At 37.4% G+C, this 14,477-nt stretch overlaps 1 protein-coding gene across 3 annotated transcripts in view; it reads left to right on the forward strand.

Moving 5' to 3' along the window:
• Positions 1 to 14,477, forward strand: part of Rb1cc1 (RB1 inducible coiled-coil 1) — an 81,239-nt gene that overhangs the window by 52,331 nt on the left and 14,431 nt on the right. For all 3 annotated transcript variants that reach the window (XM_063258507.1, XM_063258508.1, XM_063258506.1), the window contains exons 14-18: positions 460 to 586; positions 663 to 2,563; positions 12,336 to 12,501; positions 13,990 to 14,098; positions 14,192 to 14,432. In XM_063258507.1, the coding sequence (XP_063114577.1) occupies positions 460 to 586; positions 663 to 2,563; positions 12,336 to 12,501; positions 13,990 to 14,098; positions 14,192 to 14,432 (2,544 nt within the window). The remainder of the gene's footprint in view (positions 1 to 459; positions 587 to 662; positions 2,564 to 12,335; positions 12,502 to 13,989; positions 14,099 to 14,191; positions 14,433 to 14,477) is intronic.

A 14,477-nucleotide genomic window follows, 5' to 3' on the forward strand; every position in this document is an offset into this window, starting at 1 on the left:
TTAAACTTCAGTTATAACCTTAAAATATTTTTGTTTGGAGGTATGGATAGGCACATCAGTTCTTGTAGGAAATGCCAGGATAAAGAAGTGTTTTATGATCGACCTTTTAGAGGCATGATCTGATTATGTAGTCCAGGATGGCCTTAAGCTTACTATGTAGCTCAAGGTGGCCTCAACTCATGGTGGTCCTGGTGCCTTCACCTCCCAAATTCTGAGGTTACAGGCTTGTGCCACCACACTTGGCCTATGTAGGATTTTTAATATTTTGTGGTTATTCCGATTTGATTGTATTACTGGGAGATTTGTGCCTTAGAACTCGAGTTCTTTCAAAATTTCCTCGCATTGATTAGAAAGGAGGTATCATGCTGTACTTATTTGTAGCAGTGAAATAGTTTATTTTCTGTTACTTATCTTTTAGCTAAGAAACCAGACACCTAGTTTGCTTGCATTCTGTTTCAGGGTACCCTTGCTTTGTGACTTTGAACCTCTACACCAGCATGTACTTGCCCTACATAATTTGGTAAAAGCAGCACAAAGTTTGGATGAAATGTCACAGACCATTACAGATCTTCTCAATGAACAAAAGGTAAGGAAAGTTCTCTTCACTAGGATGGCAGCTTATGTTGCCACAGTTCTTTTAAGCCCTTTTCTCTGTCTTCCAGGTATCCATGAGTCAAGCATCCCCTCAGTGGGCTTCTTCCCCGCGGACAGAAAGTACAGCGGGAATTACAACTACTACCTCACCGAGAACTCCCCCTCCACTCACTGTTGAGGGTACCTTGTGTCCAGCAGTTTGTCCCTTAGAAGAATTATCTCCAGATAGCATTGATGCACATACATTTGATTTTGAAACTATACCCCATCCAAACATTGAACAAACTATTCACCAAGTATCTTTAGACTTAGATTCATTAGCTGAAAGTCCAGAGTCAGATTTTATGTCTGCTGTGAATGAGTTTGTGATAGAAGAAAATTTATCATCTCCTAATCCTATAAGTGATCCCCAAAGTCCAGAAATGATGGTGGAATCACTTTATTCATCAGTTATCAATGCGATAGATAGTAGACGTTTGCAAGATACAAATACAGGTGGCAAAGAGGATTTTGGAGATAATGCTTCTCTGAATGTCCAGTTGGAAAAATACAGAGTTTTTGCCCAAAATTCTCATTGTAGTATACAGACCATTAAGGAAGATCTGTGTCACTTCAAAACATTTGTACAAAAAGAACAGTGTGACTTCTCGAATTCTTTAAAATGTACAGCAGTAGAAATAAGAAACATTATTGAAAAAGTAAAATGTTCCCTGGAAATAACACTAAAAGAAAAGCATCAAAAAGAACTACATTCTTTGAAAAGTGAGTATGAAGGTAAAATCAGTGCATTAGTAAAGGAGAGTGAAGAAAATGAAAACAAGATTAAGAAGCTGAAAGGAGACTTGGTCTATCTTGAGGAAGTTTTACAAAATAAAGATAATGAATTTGCTTTGGTTAAGCATGAAAAAGAAGCTGTCATCTGCCTGCAAAATGAAAAGGATCGAAAGTTGTTGGAGATGGAAAATATAGTGCACACTCAAAATTGCGAAATTAATGAACTAAAGCAGTCACGAGAGGTTGTGTTAGAAGACTTAAAAAAGCTCCATGCTGAAAATGATGAAAAGATTGAGTTACTGAGGGCAGAGCTTCAGTGCCTTGAGCAGAGCCACCTAAAGGAATTAGAGGACACTCTGCATGTCAGGCACACACAAGAGTTTGAGAAAGTCATGACAGACCACAAAATTTCTTTGGAAAAATTAAAACAAGAAAATCAACAAAGAATTGATCAGCTACAAGAATCTCACACCACAGCTATCCATGAAAAAGAACAGCAGCTGCAGGAACTAAAACTGAAGGTTTCTGATTTGTCAGACACGAGGTGTAAGTTAGAGGTTGAACTGGCATTGAAAGAAGCAGAAACAGATGAAATAAAAATGTTGCTGGAAGAAAGCAGAATGCAACAGAAAGAGACACTTAAGTCTCTTCTTGAAAAAGAAACAGAAAACTTAAGAATAGAGATAAGTCAACTAAACCAAAAGATTCAAGATAATAATGAAAATTATCAGGTGGGTTTAGCAGAGCTACGAACTCTAATGACAGTTGAAAAAGATTTGTGCATTTCAGAATTAATTAGTAGACATGAAGAAGAATCTAATATACTTAAAACTGAACTAGACAAAGTAACATCTTTGCATCATCAAGCATTTGAAATAGAAAAAAACCTAAAAGAACAAGTAGTTGAGCTGCAGAATAAATTGGATTCAGAATTGCATGCTCTTGCTAAACAAAAAGATGAAAAAATCACTCAACAAGAAGAGAAATATGAAGCAATTATTCAGAACCTTGAGGAAGACAAAGAGAAACTGATTATGAGCTATGAACAAGAGAGAGAACAGTTAATTCAGAAGCTCAGCTGTGAAAAAGAGGAAGCTGTTCAGACTGCTCTAAAAGAGTTTAAGTTGGAAAGAGAAGTTGTCGAGAAAGAGTTATTAGAAAAAATTAAACATCTTGAAAATCAAATAGCACAAAGGTAAGAATTAAATTTAGTCTAATTATAAAGTGAAAATACTGGTGATTCCAGTATGTACACGTAATCACAGTACCTGTTTTACTCATATACTTTTGGTGAACGTAGCAGTCAGAATGTTTTCATGAAGTAAACACATTACTTTTTAAATAGTGCTTTTTGTAAAAAAAAAAAAAAAAAATAACTAGACTACATAAATTCATTAGTTTCTTCTAAAAATTCATGTTTTAGATTTTCAGAGGAATGACTTTTTGGAAAATTTGAAATGTTTTAATGTACAGTACTTTTCCTTTCTTAAACTGCTTTGATTTGGAGTTTCTACTAAATTCATTAGTTGAAATTCTTTGCTTTTGTTCTCCTTATATTTAGTATGTGTGTATAATTATTAAAACATGTAAGAGTTTTTTTCAGAGCATTGTTTAACAAAGAATCACACGGAATATATGGCAATTCTTATTGTAATATTCTTTACAAACAATTTCAGTTACTGTCTCTGTGATAGGAAGATAATGTTCTAAATTCCAGGTTTGATACTATGGTTGTGGACTGGGTTTCTTGGTTTGTTTGTTTTTATATTTTTATTATTGTTATTGTCTTAATGTTTTGCCCTTTTTTTTTTAATTTTAAGATTTTATTACTTCAATACATATGTTTTAAATTGCTTCTGGTTTTTTTTTTTTTTTTAAATCGGTACTGGGGATCAAACTCATGACCATGCACTTGCAAGGCAGGCGCTTATGCCACTGAGCTAAATCCCCAGCCTCTGTTTTGCCCTTTTGATCAGGGAAGATAATTTTTTAGTATTTCTTCCTTTAAAAATGTGTGACAGGATTTTATAGCCCAACAAACAGTTTCTGGAGCATAAGGTACCATCTATTCTATCATTAATTCTCAAAGTGAATATATTTATAAGTGTGTGTACGTGTAACTTTTTATCCTCTTTCCTGCCTTATCATTTCTAAACAATCTCCTGGCATTGATTGCTATGTAATACTCATATTTTGGTATACAGACAAAACTTTGCCTTCTGATCTGAAAATAGAAGTTCTCATACATATCTCAGGAAATTAGAGGATTTAATAGAAGATTTAGGATTTGCACATATGTTTACATAGATGAGGGAACAAAGGTCAGTGGAGTCACTGCCAAGGAAAGCTGCCAGAGGACCAGAGCTGGACAGCAGTTAAAGTGTAAGAACAGGTTTGTGTTCAGGAACTAGCGCGGCAGGAGGGAGAGACCTCGGTGTAGAGATGAGATCAGTTCTGAGTACCTGATGAACAAATGCAGTTTGTAGCCCAGCAGCAGGGTGGAGAACAGTAGATGGACATTTTTAACTCTCAGAAAACATCTGGAGTAAGGGGGATTCTGGCCTAAAAGAATTCTTCCTGAAGGCAAGCCAGGGTGACAAGATGTCAAGAGTATAAAATAAGGAATTTGATCATGCTTTGAAAACCATCAGGGATCAAGGGTGGGGAGTTCTCTCTGGAGTGCCTAAGCTTCTAAGCTTCTTACTACAACTGGGTAATGAAGGCCCAACAAGAACAAACGCCAAGGTCAAAGCCTACGGGCCTAGAAGAGCTGATTTAAAGTTTACTTGGAGTGAGTCTGTCAAGCTCTAAGTGAAAACAGGGACTTAGATTGAAGCACTCGTCAGAGAGGATGGTTCTTCTCCCTTGGGAAGCTGCTACAGCAGTCAAGAAAATGTCTGCAAAGCACTAATGGTCTGGCTTACTCTGCAGCACAGAACAAGTGGCTCTCAGTGCCAGGCAGGCAGCTGCTGTGAGACTGCATCTGACTACAGCCCCTGTGGACTAGCGTGGGCTTCTCGTCTGCTTTCCAGACGTCAAAACGTGTTCTTTTCATGACAGTCCTGAAGCTATGCAGGGGAGCATGGGAAATGCAGCCTGCATGGCAGTGTGTGTGGAGCACAGGGAGAAATGGGGGCAGTGCTGGGGGCTCTGGTAGCCTGTTGGAAGGTCAGCAGTCAGACGTTTGTTTTGCCCCTATCAACTTCTAAATAAAGAAACCTCGGTGAAATTTCTGTTTGATGTGATACAAGTTATGTCTCTCATATCACAATGTATCCTTAGTGCTCTACATAAGGTTCAACTCAGACTGATACCGTTTCTAGGGCAGAGCAAACACCTGATGTTCATTTTCTCTTGTCACAATCTCTTAGACACTCTAAACAGTAAAATACAGGATTAACTGCCACTGTCACACCTTAACTTACAAAATAGGGGAATGGAAAACAGGAGTAAGGCTAAAAATTGGATTATATATTGGCTTAATTAAGACTTTGTTTCTGTAACCAGTCTTGTAACTCTAGTAGGTATTTGCACCTTCCTTTTATTATTCACTGTATTTATTAGCTTAGTGCCTCATCTGAGGTTAGTTTATTGCCTGATACACGTCTCAAATCTTTTCTAGACAGACTACCATTAATTTAGTAGTTGTTTTTTATTGATTTTTTAAAAAAAATGTCATGGCCAGTGTCAAGGAGATCCCTTGGGATTCTATTATATTCCTTCTTGCCCTCATTGTATTGAAGAATGTTCTCATTGATAATGAAGTTCAGTCACCTATGTGGCGGCGTTACACTGCAGGATCAGTATCAGAGCCCTAAGTGACCGAATGGAAGAAGAAGTATAAGCTTCTTCCCATTCAAGTGAGCCCCTGCTTTTGTCTACTGATTAAGGAGTTCTTTTTGTAAACTAAATCATCATTCTAAGTCAGTGTGGCCCTAAAATTATATATTCTTTAATTATAGTTTATTGGGGCAATAGCGATTCCAAATTTCATTTCTGTTTCTCTGATCTATCCAGATTATGGGTGAATTGGTATCACAGTGGTTTCTGGTTCAGAGACATGTGTTACTTACCCCTGCTGTGTGAAATGTCGCTCAAATGGTACTGTGAGTAGATTGGTCCACAGCTTACTGGGAATTAACATATGTGACGACAGTAGTGTCTTCTATGGGTATGTGGTCATCTCTGTATATTTTGAGAATTGTTCTGTTCGAAGCAATTAGAGTGATTACAACATTTTTTAAATTAAGGAATGATGGTTTTGGCAGAAATACTATGATCTGGGTAGAGAGTACCTGACCTGGTGAAGACAAATTATTCTTCCTTCCAAAATGGTTGTATTCCAGATTAATTACCTCTCCATCCAGTGACCTGCTGTTCTTCCTAGGGAATGTAGCAGTATGGGGGAGGAGGCTGGGTTCGTTGCTTAATGTGTAGAAACCTGTGGCTTTATGCTTCCATTGGGGATTTTTCATTAGTTTTTGTAACAGATAGCTATTACTGGAGAAAGGTTAGTGGTGTCCCCCAAAATATTCACATTGTTGTTGTGATTCTAAGTTTCCTTGTAGTGTGGCACATAATATCCTCAGAGGATTTAAAGGTCCCCACATCTTAACCTCATTTTGACATACTCCTCTTCCACAAATTTCTTGTCACTAGATTTCACTCTAGTTCTTTTCTCTACTATCCAAACTTTAAAGCTAGTTTGCATGAATCATTGTAGGGCATTTTCATGACTTAATGTGTTAGAAAAATACAATTTCCACATATTGAGTCACTGCACACTTGAATTTTCATGAGCTTCACTGTCACTTTGGGACACAATGTTTATTCAGGTAGTTTAGGTAGGTACTGTCCCATATTTATTAGGACCACACAACATATACTGAATGTGTTAAATGGTATTATGATGTTCTATGGAGTCTTCCAACTAGATTTTTCACCCTGAATATTGTATTTTAGGAAAAAAATGCTTACTACCACAATTTTAGTGGTCTTCCACTTCCAAGCAATGAAAGTGTTCATTAGAGTCAGACATTTTTGATAACACTTAAATTGTTAAGAAAACTGCCCTACAAGGTCAGTCTCCCAATATTTGAGGCCAGATTCAAGGGGGAAAAACAGTCCTGCCAAATAGATTCTATCAGAATTGGAGTATAATCCCAAGATTGCATAGTGAAAGAATACTGCTGTCTATGTAGGTAGAAGCAAACTGGTTATTTGTCATGTATACCCGAAATTGACAAACAGGGTTCTGTGAGAATCCAGCCACCACTTGCTTTGCAGATAATTGCTCCCTCAGCCAGTTTCACTTGCTTGTAGTCAGCCGGCATCATTGTAACTAAACAATCCTTTTTCTGATGTTTCATCAAAAGGTCCATAGCAGTGTCATGCTGTAACACCGTAGCTACCAGATTTCCCCACTGCATCTCATCATGTACACATCACAAGTATGGTATTCTAAGTGAGCTCATTTGTGTTATTCTGTATTACAGGTCTAGTAGACTTTAATCAACCCATTCTTTTAAAGCTTGAGGGATGACCACTGAGAAAGAGTCTTCTGAGACAAATATAATTGCTGCTCTGGCTCTGCTGCCTATAGTGGAGCCATATCGATCATGTATCTGGTGTTTGTGTGCCACTAATTGATCTCTGCCACCAGAATCCTGTCATTCCCACGAAATTTGGTGGATTTCGAGTTTCAGATACTTCTACTCTCGGTCCTGCAGAGAACCACCATTTCTCAAAAGCTTTGATGAAGTAACCTTTGTAAGACTGGCACTGTATATATTTGCAAATCTTCCACATTCTCTGTTACAGTCTGTTTCAATTTTTATGTAATGAAAAAAAATCAAGTTTTTACAATAATATATTGAGAAAATGGGCATGTTTAAATAGCCTCTATATTTGATTCTATATACTGGTTATTACTAAATTAAAAACCAGTAAGTGCTAATTTCTTTCTTTTTTTTATTTAAGGAGAAAAAGAAAAAAAAAGTTATACTGAATTTCAGACAAAATAAACTGGAAGTCACTAGTTGATAGATTACATATTGTCATCTTAGAAATAGTTCAAATTACAAAATTAAAGCATATAAAGTGGACATTCAAACAGTGAGACTGCAAACAGTTATGTTCAGTGATTCAATAAAACTCAGTAATAACATTGTCTTTCTTATACACTTAAATATATCCTTTAGAGCACTTTCTTTTTCTCTCTTTTGTATAATGACAATTACACATTTTGGCTTTTATTATTCCCACAGTTCTTACTACTATTTTTTGAAGAGAGTAAAACCAAATGTGACATAACAAAACAGGGTCAGTCAAATCAAAAGGATGCACATAATACATAATGTAAAAACAAAATACCAGGTGATCAACAATGGTTACCATGGGCTGGGGATTTAGCTCAGCAGCATAAGCGCCTGCCTTGCAAGCAGGCAGTCTTGAGTTCGATCCCTGGTACCGATAAAAACGAAAAAGACCAAACAAACAAACAAACAAAAAAATGGTTACCATAATGCCTCTTGCTATCTTAAAAAGAATTGCCTATATCATCAGTTATAATAAAATTGAACATAACAGTGAAGAATAAAACCAAAACATTGGAGACATTACAGGACTTCAAAAGAATTTAATAATCAAACCAGAATGGGCATCATAATGAATCTTGTCTTCACAGTTGTTGCCTATACTCTCGAAGTTGGTACTGTCAAGCAAAACAGAATAGAGGAAAATTAGTCAAAACAAGATGGTGAGAACAATACAGGGTTTCAAATCAAGTTAATAGGAAATCAAGTGGGTTACTATAATATATCCTATTTTTTATTTTTCCATTAATTAAAAAGATAAAAAAATAATAAAGGAGATTGAGATAAATGAGGGCATAACAAAACAGTGCAGGTCAAAACATAACCATTTAAGCAAAATATTGTTTCATCGCAAGATATCCTGACATAGAAGTAGTTACCATAGTGTCTCTTTCTTTGAAATCTTTGAGTGTAACTTCGTATACTGTGGCATCAAACATATCAAGACAATGTAAAACCATTCAAGAGAATGACAAAATTACATGGTATTTAGAATCAACTAGCAAAAAATGAACAATCTGTATAATCTCCTTGAGTATAAAAGTTTTTGTTTATATTATCACATATAAAACCCAATAATATACAACATGTTAAGACCAATGGAGATAGAACAACAAAAGCTTGATGGGACTTCAAGATGATATTAAATAAGCACTAGCTATTATGGTGTCTTGTTTTCTCCAAAATAGCTGTTCCTACCATCTAACCTTCTCTGCCTGATATCTGTTGAGCTCTTTTGCTGTCATTAGTTGTCAGTTTGTCCTCTTCATTTTGCTTTCTGCTCCATTCATTGTAGCCTCTCTGCCACTGTTTCTGGAATCTTGGTATTTTTCTTTTTTAGAGTATCCTGCAGTATTCTCTGTAGAGTTGAATTGGTGGTTGCAAATTTCTCTAGTTCCTCTTTATCCTGGAAGCACCTTGTTTTTCCATCAATTTCTAGGCACAATTGTGCAGGATATATCAATCTTGGCTGGAGGTTATTATCTTTCAAAGCTTGAATTATTTCCCCCCATGCTCATGATTTGACGGTTTGTGCCGAGAAGTCTGCTGTAATTCTGATGAGTGTTCTCTTGTAAGTGATCTATTTCTTATCTCTGGCGCCTTTTAATATTCTGTTATTATATTGTGTTTCTGGAATTTTGATTATTACATGCCTGGGTGTAGCTCTGTTTGGGTTGTAGGTGGGTGGGGTCCTGTATGCCTCATAGATGAGTATCTTTACCTTTTCCCATTTAGGGAAGTTCTCCTTGATTATTTCTGTGAATAGCCTTTGCAGTTCATTTGTTTGCATCCCTGCTTCTTCTTTTACATTCTTAATTCTTAAGTTAGATCCCTCTTATCATCTTCTAGCCTTTGTATTATTGCTGTTTGTTTCCTTGTTATTTTTAAGAAGTTTTTCATTTCATGCTCCCACATTACAAATCTGTCCTTCAGAGAATCTATCCTTAGTTTCTTTCAAGCTGTTATGCCAGCTTTCAATAGAGTTTTTAGTTTCCTGGTAATCTCTTTGAACCTGTTTCATGTATTCTGTTTTCTCTATTTTCTCCTTCAAACAATTCTGCCCTTGTTTTCTGTTTTCCTATTCTACCATCTGTTTTTTTTCTTGGGCAGTGCTTAGCATTTCTCTAACCATTCTACTTAGATCTTGCCTTACTTCATTAAATACTTCACTTTTGAACTCGTCTATGAGGCTCTGGACAGATCGCTTTATGTCTATTGGTGCCATGTCTGACATTGCATGTTTTCTGTCCTCATTCTGCTTTGGATTTACCTTTCCTGGATCAGTGTTCTCAGGATTGGAGACAGGACCCTTTCTTGTTGCACCCTCTTCCCATACTTTTTGTCCCTTCCATACAAGTGTATATAGTAGGCCCAGTTTTTTTCTTTGTCGGTTACAGTTTGTTTGAATTCGCTGGCTAGGTGTTCCCACCCACTGCAGTGTACTTGGGAGACATGGACCTGGGCAGTGTCTGCTGGCCCGCCCTCCAGGTCAACCTTCTGAAGACTTCATTGCTAGGGTGCACCACCACGTGCAGGGACCTGGTTTGGGCTAGCCTCCTGGGTCTTAGTCCACGGTGTTACCCAGGCCAAGTGCTCCCCCACCAGTCCCGCTTGAGAGGGGAATATGCGACTAAAGTCACTGCAGCGTCCTGTTCCAGCTAGTCTGCTTGGTCCCAGAATGTTCTCTGTTGGAGCCTCCTAGTCTATGAAAGGGTCCCCATTCCTCTTACTCACTGCAGGTCAATGCAGGGCTCCCCACCGGTCTTATTCTCAACTCCATTTGCTGATTCCTGCTCTCAGTTGTTTTGCCTCTCTGTCCCTGCTGTGCCGATTCAGGTGCAGCAGTGGCAGCAAAAAATTCAAATCGCGGCTTCCAGAGGTGCGAGTTTCAGCTTCCATGCTGATATTTTATCTGTTCAGTTTATAGCATCGGGATTGCATTTCCAGTTGGTTTTTCTCAGCTTAGTTTGTTCCTGGGTCGACAGGGTATATCTCCCCTTGCTTAGGACTCCTCATACCGCACCATTCCTGGATTCTATGCTGGTTGTCTCAGAGAGCCTCCATAGCTGCTATTATCTATCCACCATGTTCTCCCAAAGTGCTAAGTGCTAATTTCTTGAACTTTAATTTCCTAGTGGAACATGAAATTTTCAGTTGATTTTTTTCAGTCTTTGCATTAATATCCGGACTGAGCAGAAAGTAATGTTACGGTAGAGCACACACACAGTCCAGGATTTCTCCTCACCTTCCCACTGCTGTGTAGTATGCCAGAGGGAGCTGTAGAGGGGCCAACCACCAAGAGGGTAGTAACTATCTGTAATGTCATAGACCTCCCACAAATCACAAAGATTCACAATCCATAAGAAAGATGGGCAGAAGATGTGGACAGTCAGAAAAGTGCAAGTGACCAGTTATGCGAGTGACTGTCCAGTGTACTTGGAATTAAGGAAATGTGAACTTAAGTATTTGTTAAATCTATAGTTTTTGAAAAACTAGGGGAAAGGTATCCCTCACATACCTATGTACAAAGAAATGAGTATACAGTGTGTGTGTACTACTCAGCTCATCACCTGTGGTGATACAGACCCAGGTGAGTATGGGTGGGAGCATTTTATTTTGTCATTTGAAGCACTTCACAATTGTTGATTGATCAAAATGTATGATGAGTATTTGAACTTCCTACAATAGAAGACACATTGCCATCAACCCTCTGCCCCATGTGGTCCCCTTTTTTCAAACACTTATCCTGGCATTCTTGCCATTATCCGAGGCAGTACTGAAGAGGTCTTTTTTTGAACCTTTACAAGGGGTGATGAAAAAATAACGTGAATCCTGTCAAGTGCCATCTGACTGAAAGACAGGCTTCAGTATGTACTTACCCTCTTCGTCACAAATCCAGCTCTTCTTTGAAGTCAAAATAATCATGAAAGGTAAATGCTTTGAGTGATTCAGGATATTGGGCTGCTCCAGCCGAATGACTAGACTCAAAAGAGGACTTCAAGTACTGTTTCACATAGCGGTAGGGATGAAGAGATAAATGTCTTACAAGTGAGAGTATGATGAGAGATTAATGGAAATGTCTTTTACCATAATAAAGGCTTTTAAAAACTTTTCAGTGTATTTTTGTTACATAATAGTAATACATTAAGTACAGAGACAATCTAGTGTTGATTTTCTACTTTATTAGAAATATTTGCATAAAAGAAATTTTTGCTAGACCTAACTTACTAACAATGTCCGCTTCCCTGAATTGTAATTTCAGTATCTCTATGGCATTCATGTATAGGAAGACAAGATTATGTGGATTCTTGGTAGAGGGAGGTATGGGCAAGTTTTGTTGATAAATTTTTTAGGTTTCTGTGGTGGTTTTGTTAGATCAACTCTTTTTAAGCTTCCTGCCCTTCCTACCTCCAAAATTTAGTTCCTTGCTTCCCTAGAGAACGATAAACATAGTAGTGCTAGAGGAAAAAAACAAAACCCTGTTTTAAAACTGTTTCATTGGTTGGGTTATGTCAGTATGGTGTATGATCCTAGAGTAAGGTAAAGTAAAACAGAGTTATGTACGTGACAGTCATTTGGGTTTTCACTGGCCTTGACCTGTCCGTGTAGCCCAGGCTGACTAAAACTCACAGCAGTCCTCCTGCCTTAGTCTCTCAAGTCCTGTGCCACCACACCCTGCTGGACAAACTAGTAGTATAGGATACATTTTCAGCCAAGTTGATACAACGGTTTTTAGTTACAAAGTTAGCAAATTCACACAGATACACTGTTTCTCAGTCTATTAGTTTATACAAGATAAATAGGCTATTTGATGTATTTGATTGAATCTGTAATTTTTGAGAAAAAATTTTAATGCTGCATTCAATTTTTAAGTGCTGTCATTGAATCTACCAGAGAAGATTCTTCAAGCTTAGTTGCTGAACTTCAAGAAAAGCTTCAGGAAGAAAAAGCTAAATTTCTGGAACAACTTGAAGAGCAAGAGAAGAGAAAGAATGAAGAAATGCAAAATGTTCGAACATCTTTGATTGCTGAACAACAGGCATGTGCCTCTCATTGCATTTATTTCTGATTTTTTCTGTGTAGCTGAAGGTTTCAAGTATAAGATGACAGATATCTAGTAGAGGACTTCGGGGTTTTATTTTGTTTTTTTTTTTTTTTTTTTTTTTTTTTTTTTTTGGTTTATTCCAGCAGTCTCACTGTGGAGCCCAAATTGGCCTGGGTCTTGGCAGCAAAATGCCCATATCATCTTCCCAAGGGCTGGGATTACAGGGGTGTGCCACCAGGCCAGCCCTTGAGTTCTTAGTATTTTAAAACATATATATATGTAGCGGGATTTGGAGAAAGACTGTTAAGGTACCTTCCAGGTTTCAGTAGTATACACTCAGTGTTAATAAAACCTTGTTTTCTTTTGGTGGCTTGAGTTTGTTTGAGTTTGGTGGCTTAGTTGTTTCTTAAGAAACATTTTAAAAATGTCTATTATAAATGAGAATTCTAAGAATTCATTTCATATCACAGAAATTACAAAGTGCATAAAAAGTCTACTGTTATTACAAATCTCTAATTGGCTGTATATAAATAATACAAAGGTATTTTCACACAAGGCTGTATTTTAAATGTTCCTTTTTGAGGGTTATTCTGGTATGCTTACTGCCCAGACGTTAGTATTTATACTGGGGAATGAACTCACAACCTTGTGCTTGCCAGGTAGATGTTTACACTATTGAGCTAGATCCTCAGCCTCAGAAGTTAGTATTTGTATCTAAAAAAAAAAAAAAAGTCAACTTATTTTCCTGTTAAATCTCTGTATTCCTGTGATAGCATTATTACCATTATTCATTGATTCAAGAACTAAAGAACTCTTAAAAGTTTGGAGTGCAGTCAGGCATGGTAGGCACAGTGTCTTGATCTCAGCACTTGGGACTCTCAGGCAGAAGGGTCACAGGTTTGAGGCTAGCATGGACAGTAAAGTAAGAAATTTCCTCACAATTTTAAAAAATGAAAAATTTTGCAATTGGAAATGCTAGACCAATGGAAAAATTAGATAATTCTGTCATTTTATATCCCAGTAAGAGTCTTATATGAGGTGCTACAACCAAACTTTTAACCAACAGTTTGCTTATAAACAACTTGGTAGTTAACATTACCAGTTTCCTTGTGAGATTTATGCAGGCAACTAAATGAGCTTCTTGATAAGTATACCAAAGTTGGGGAGTTTTAGATACAGACAACAAAGAAGTTCAGTGGCCACTGTTAATATTCAAATCAGAGACAGATGGAGCTAGCCTTCAAATATTAATGTAATCAGCACTTAGCTAATTCAGAAAGAGTACTCAGAAAGTGATATGTATGGCAACAATCTTTAAATTGTAGGTCATTTTACTTCTTAAAATTTCAAAACGTATTTGTGAATCATAACAATCTTCTCAACATGCAAATGGACCACTGAAAAGAATATTTGAAATTTTATTTTCTTAGCTTTAGCTACTGTGTGCAGGTAGTTTAAATAGTTACTATTCTGTTCTTTCAGACCAATTTTAACACTGTTTTAACAAGAGAGAAAATGAAGAAAGAAAACATAATAAATGATCTTAGTGATAAGTTGAAAAGTACGATGAAACAACAGGAACGGGATAAAGGTTAGTACTGTCTTGGTATGACCTTTGGGTTCTTTTTGAAATTAAAATATTCACATGAAAGTTTAATTACTGTTTCTTTCATCCGCCTCCCAGATTTGATAGAATCACTTTCTGAAGACAGAGCTCGTTTGCTTGAGGAGAAGAAAAAGCTTGAAGAAGAAGTCAGTAAGTTGCGGGGCAGCACTTTGGTTCCTTCACCGTATGCAGCTGCAGCCCCGGAACTTTACGGAGCCTGTGCACCCGAGTTCCCAGGGGAAGCCGACAGCGCGGCCTCAGAGGCAGCCGATGAAGGGAGGATGGACTCAGCGATGGAGACGAGCATGGTGTCTGTCCAGTAAGGCTGCCATTTAAGACTGTAAACCAGCAGTGGCGTTCTGTA

Source organism: Cavia porcellus, unplaced genomic scaffold (assembly GCF_034190915.1).
Source record: "Cavia porcellus strain 051 isolate PalLab524CR breed Dunkin Hartley unplaced genomic scaffold, mCavPor4.1 scaffold_11, whole genome shotgun sequence".
NCBI classification, from domain to species: Eukaryota; Metazoa; Chordata; class Mammalia; order Rodentia; family Caviidae; genus Cavia; species Cavia porcellus.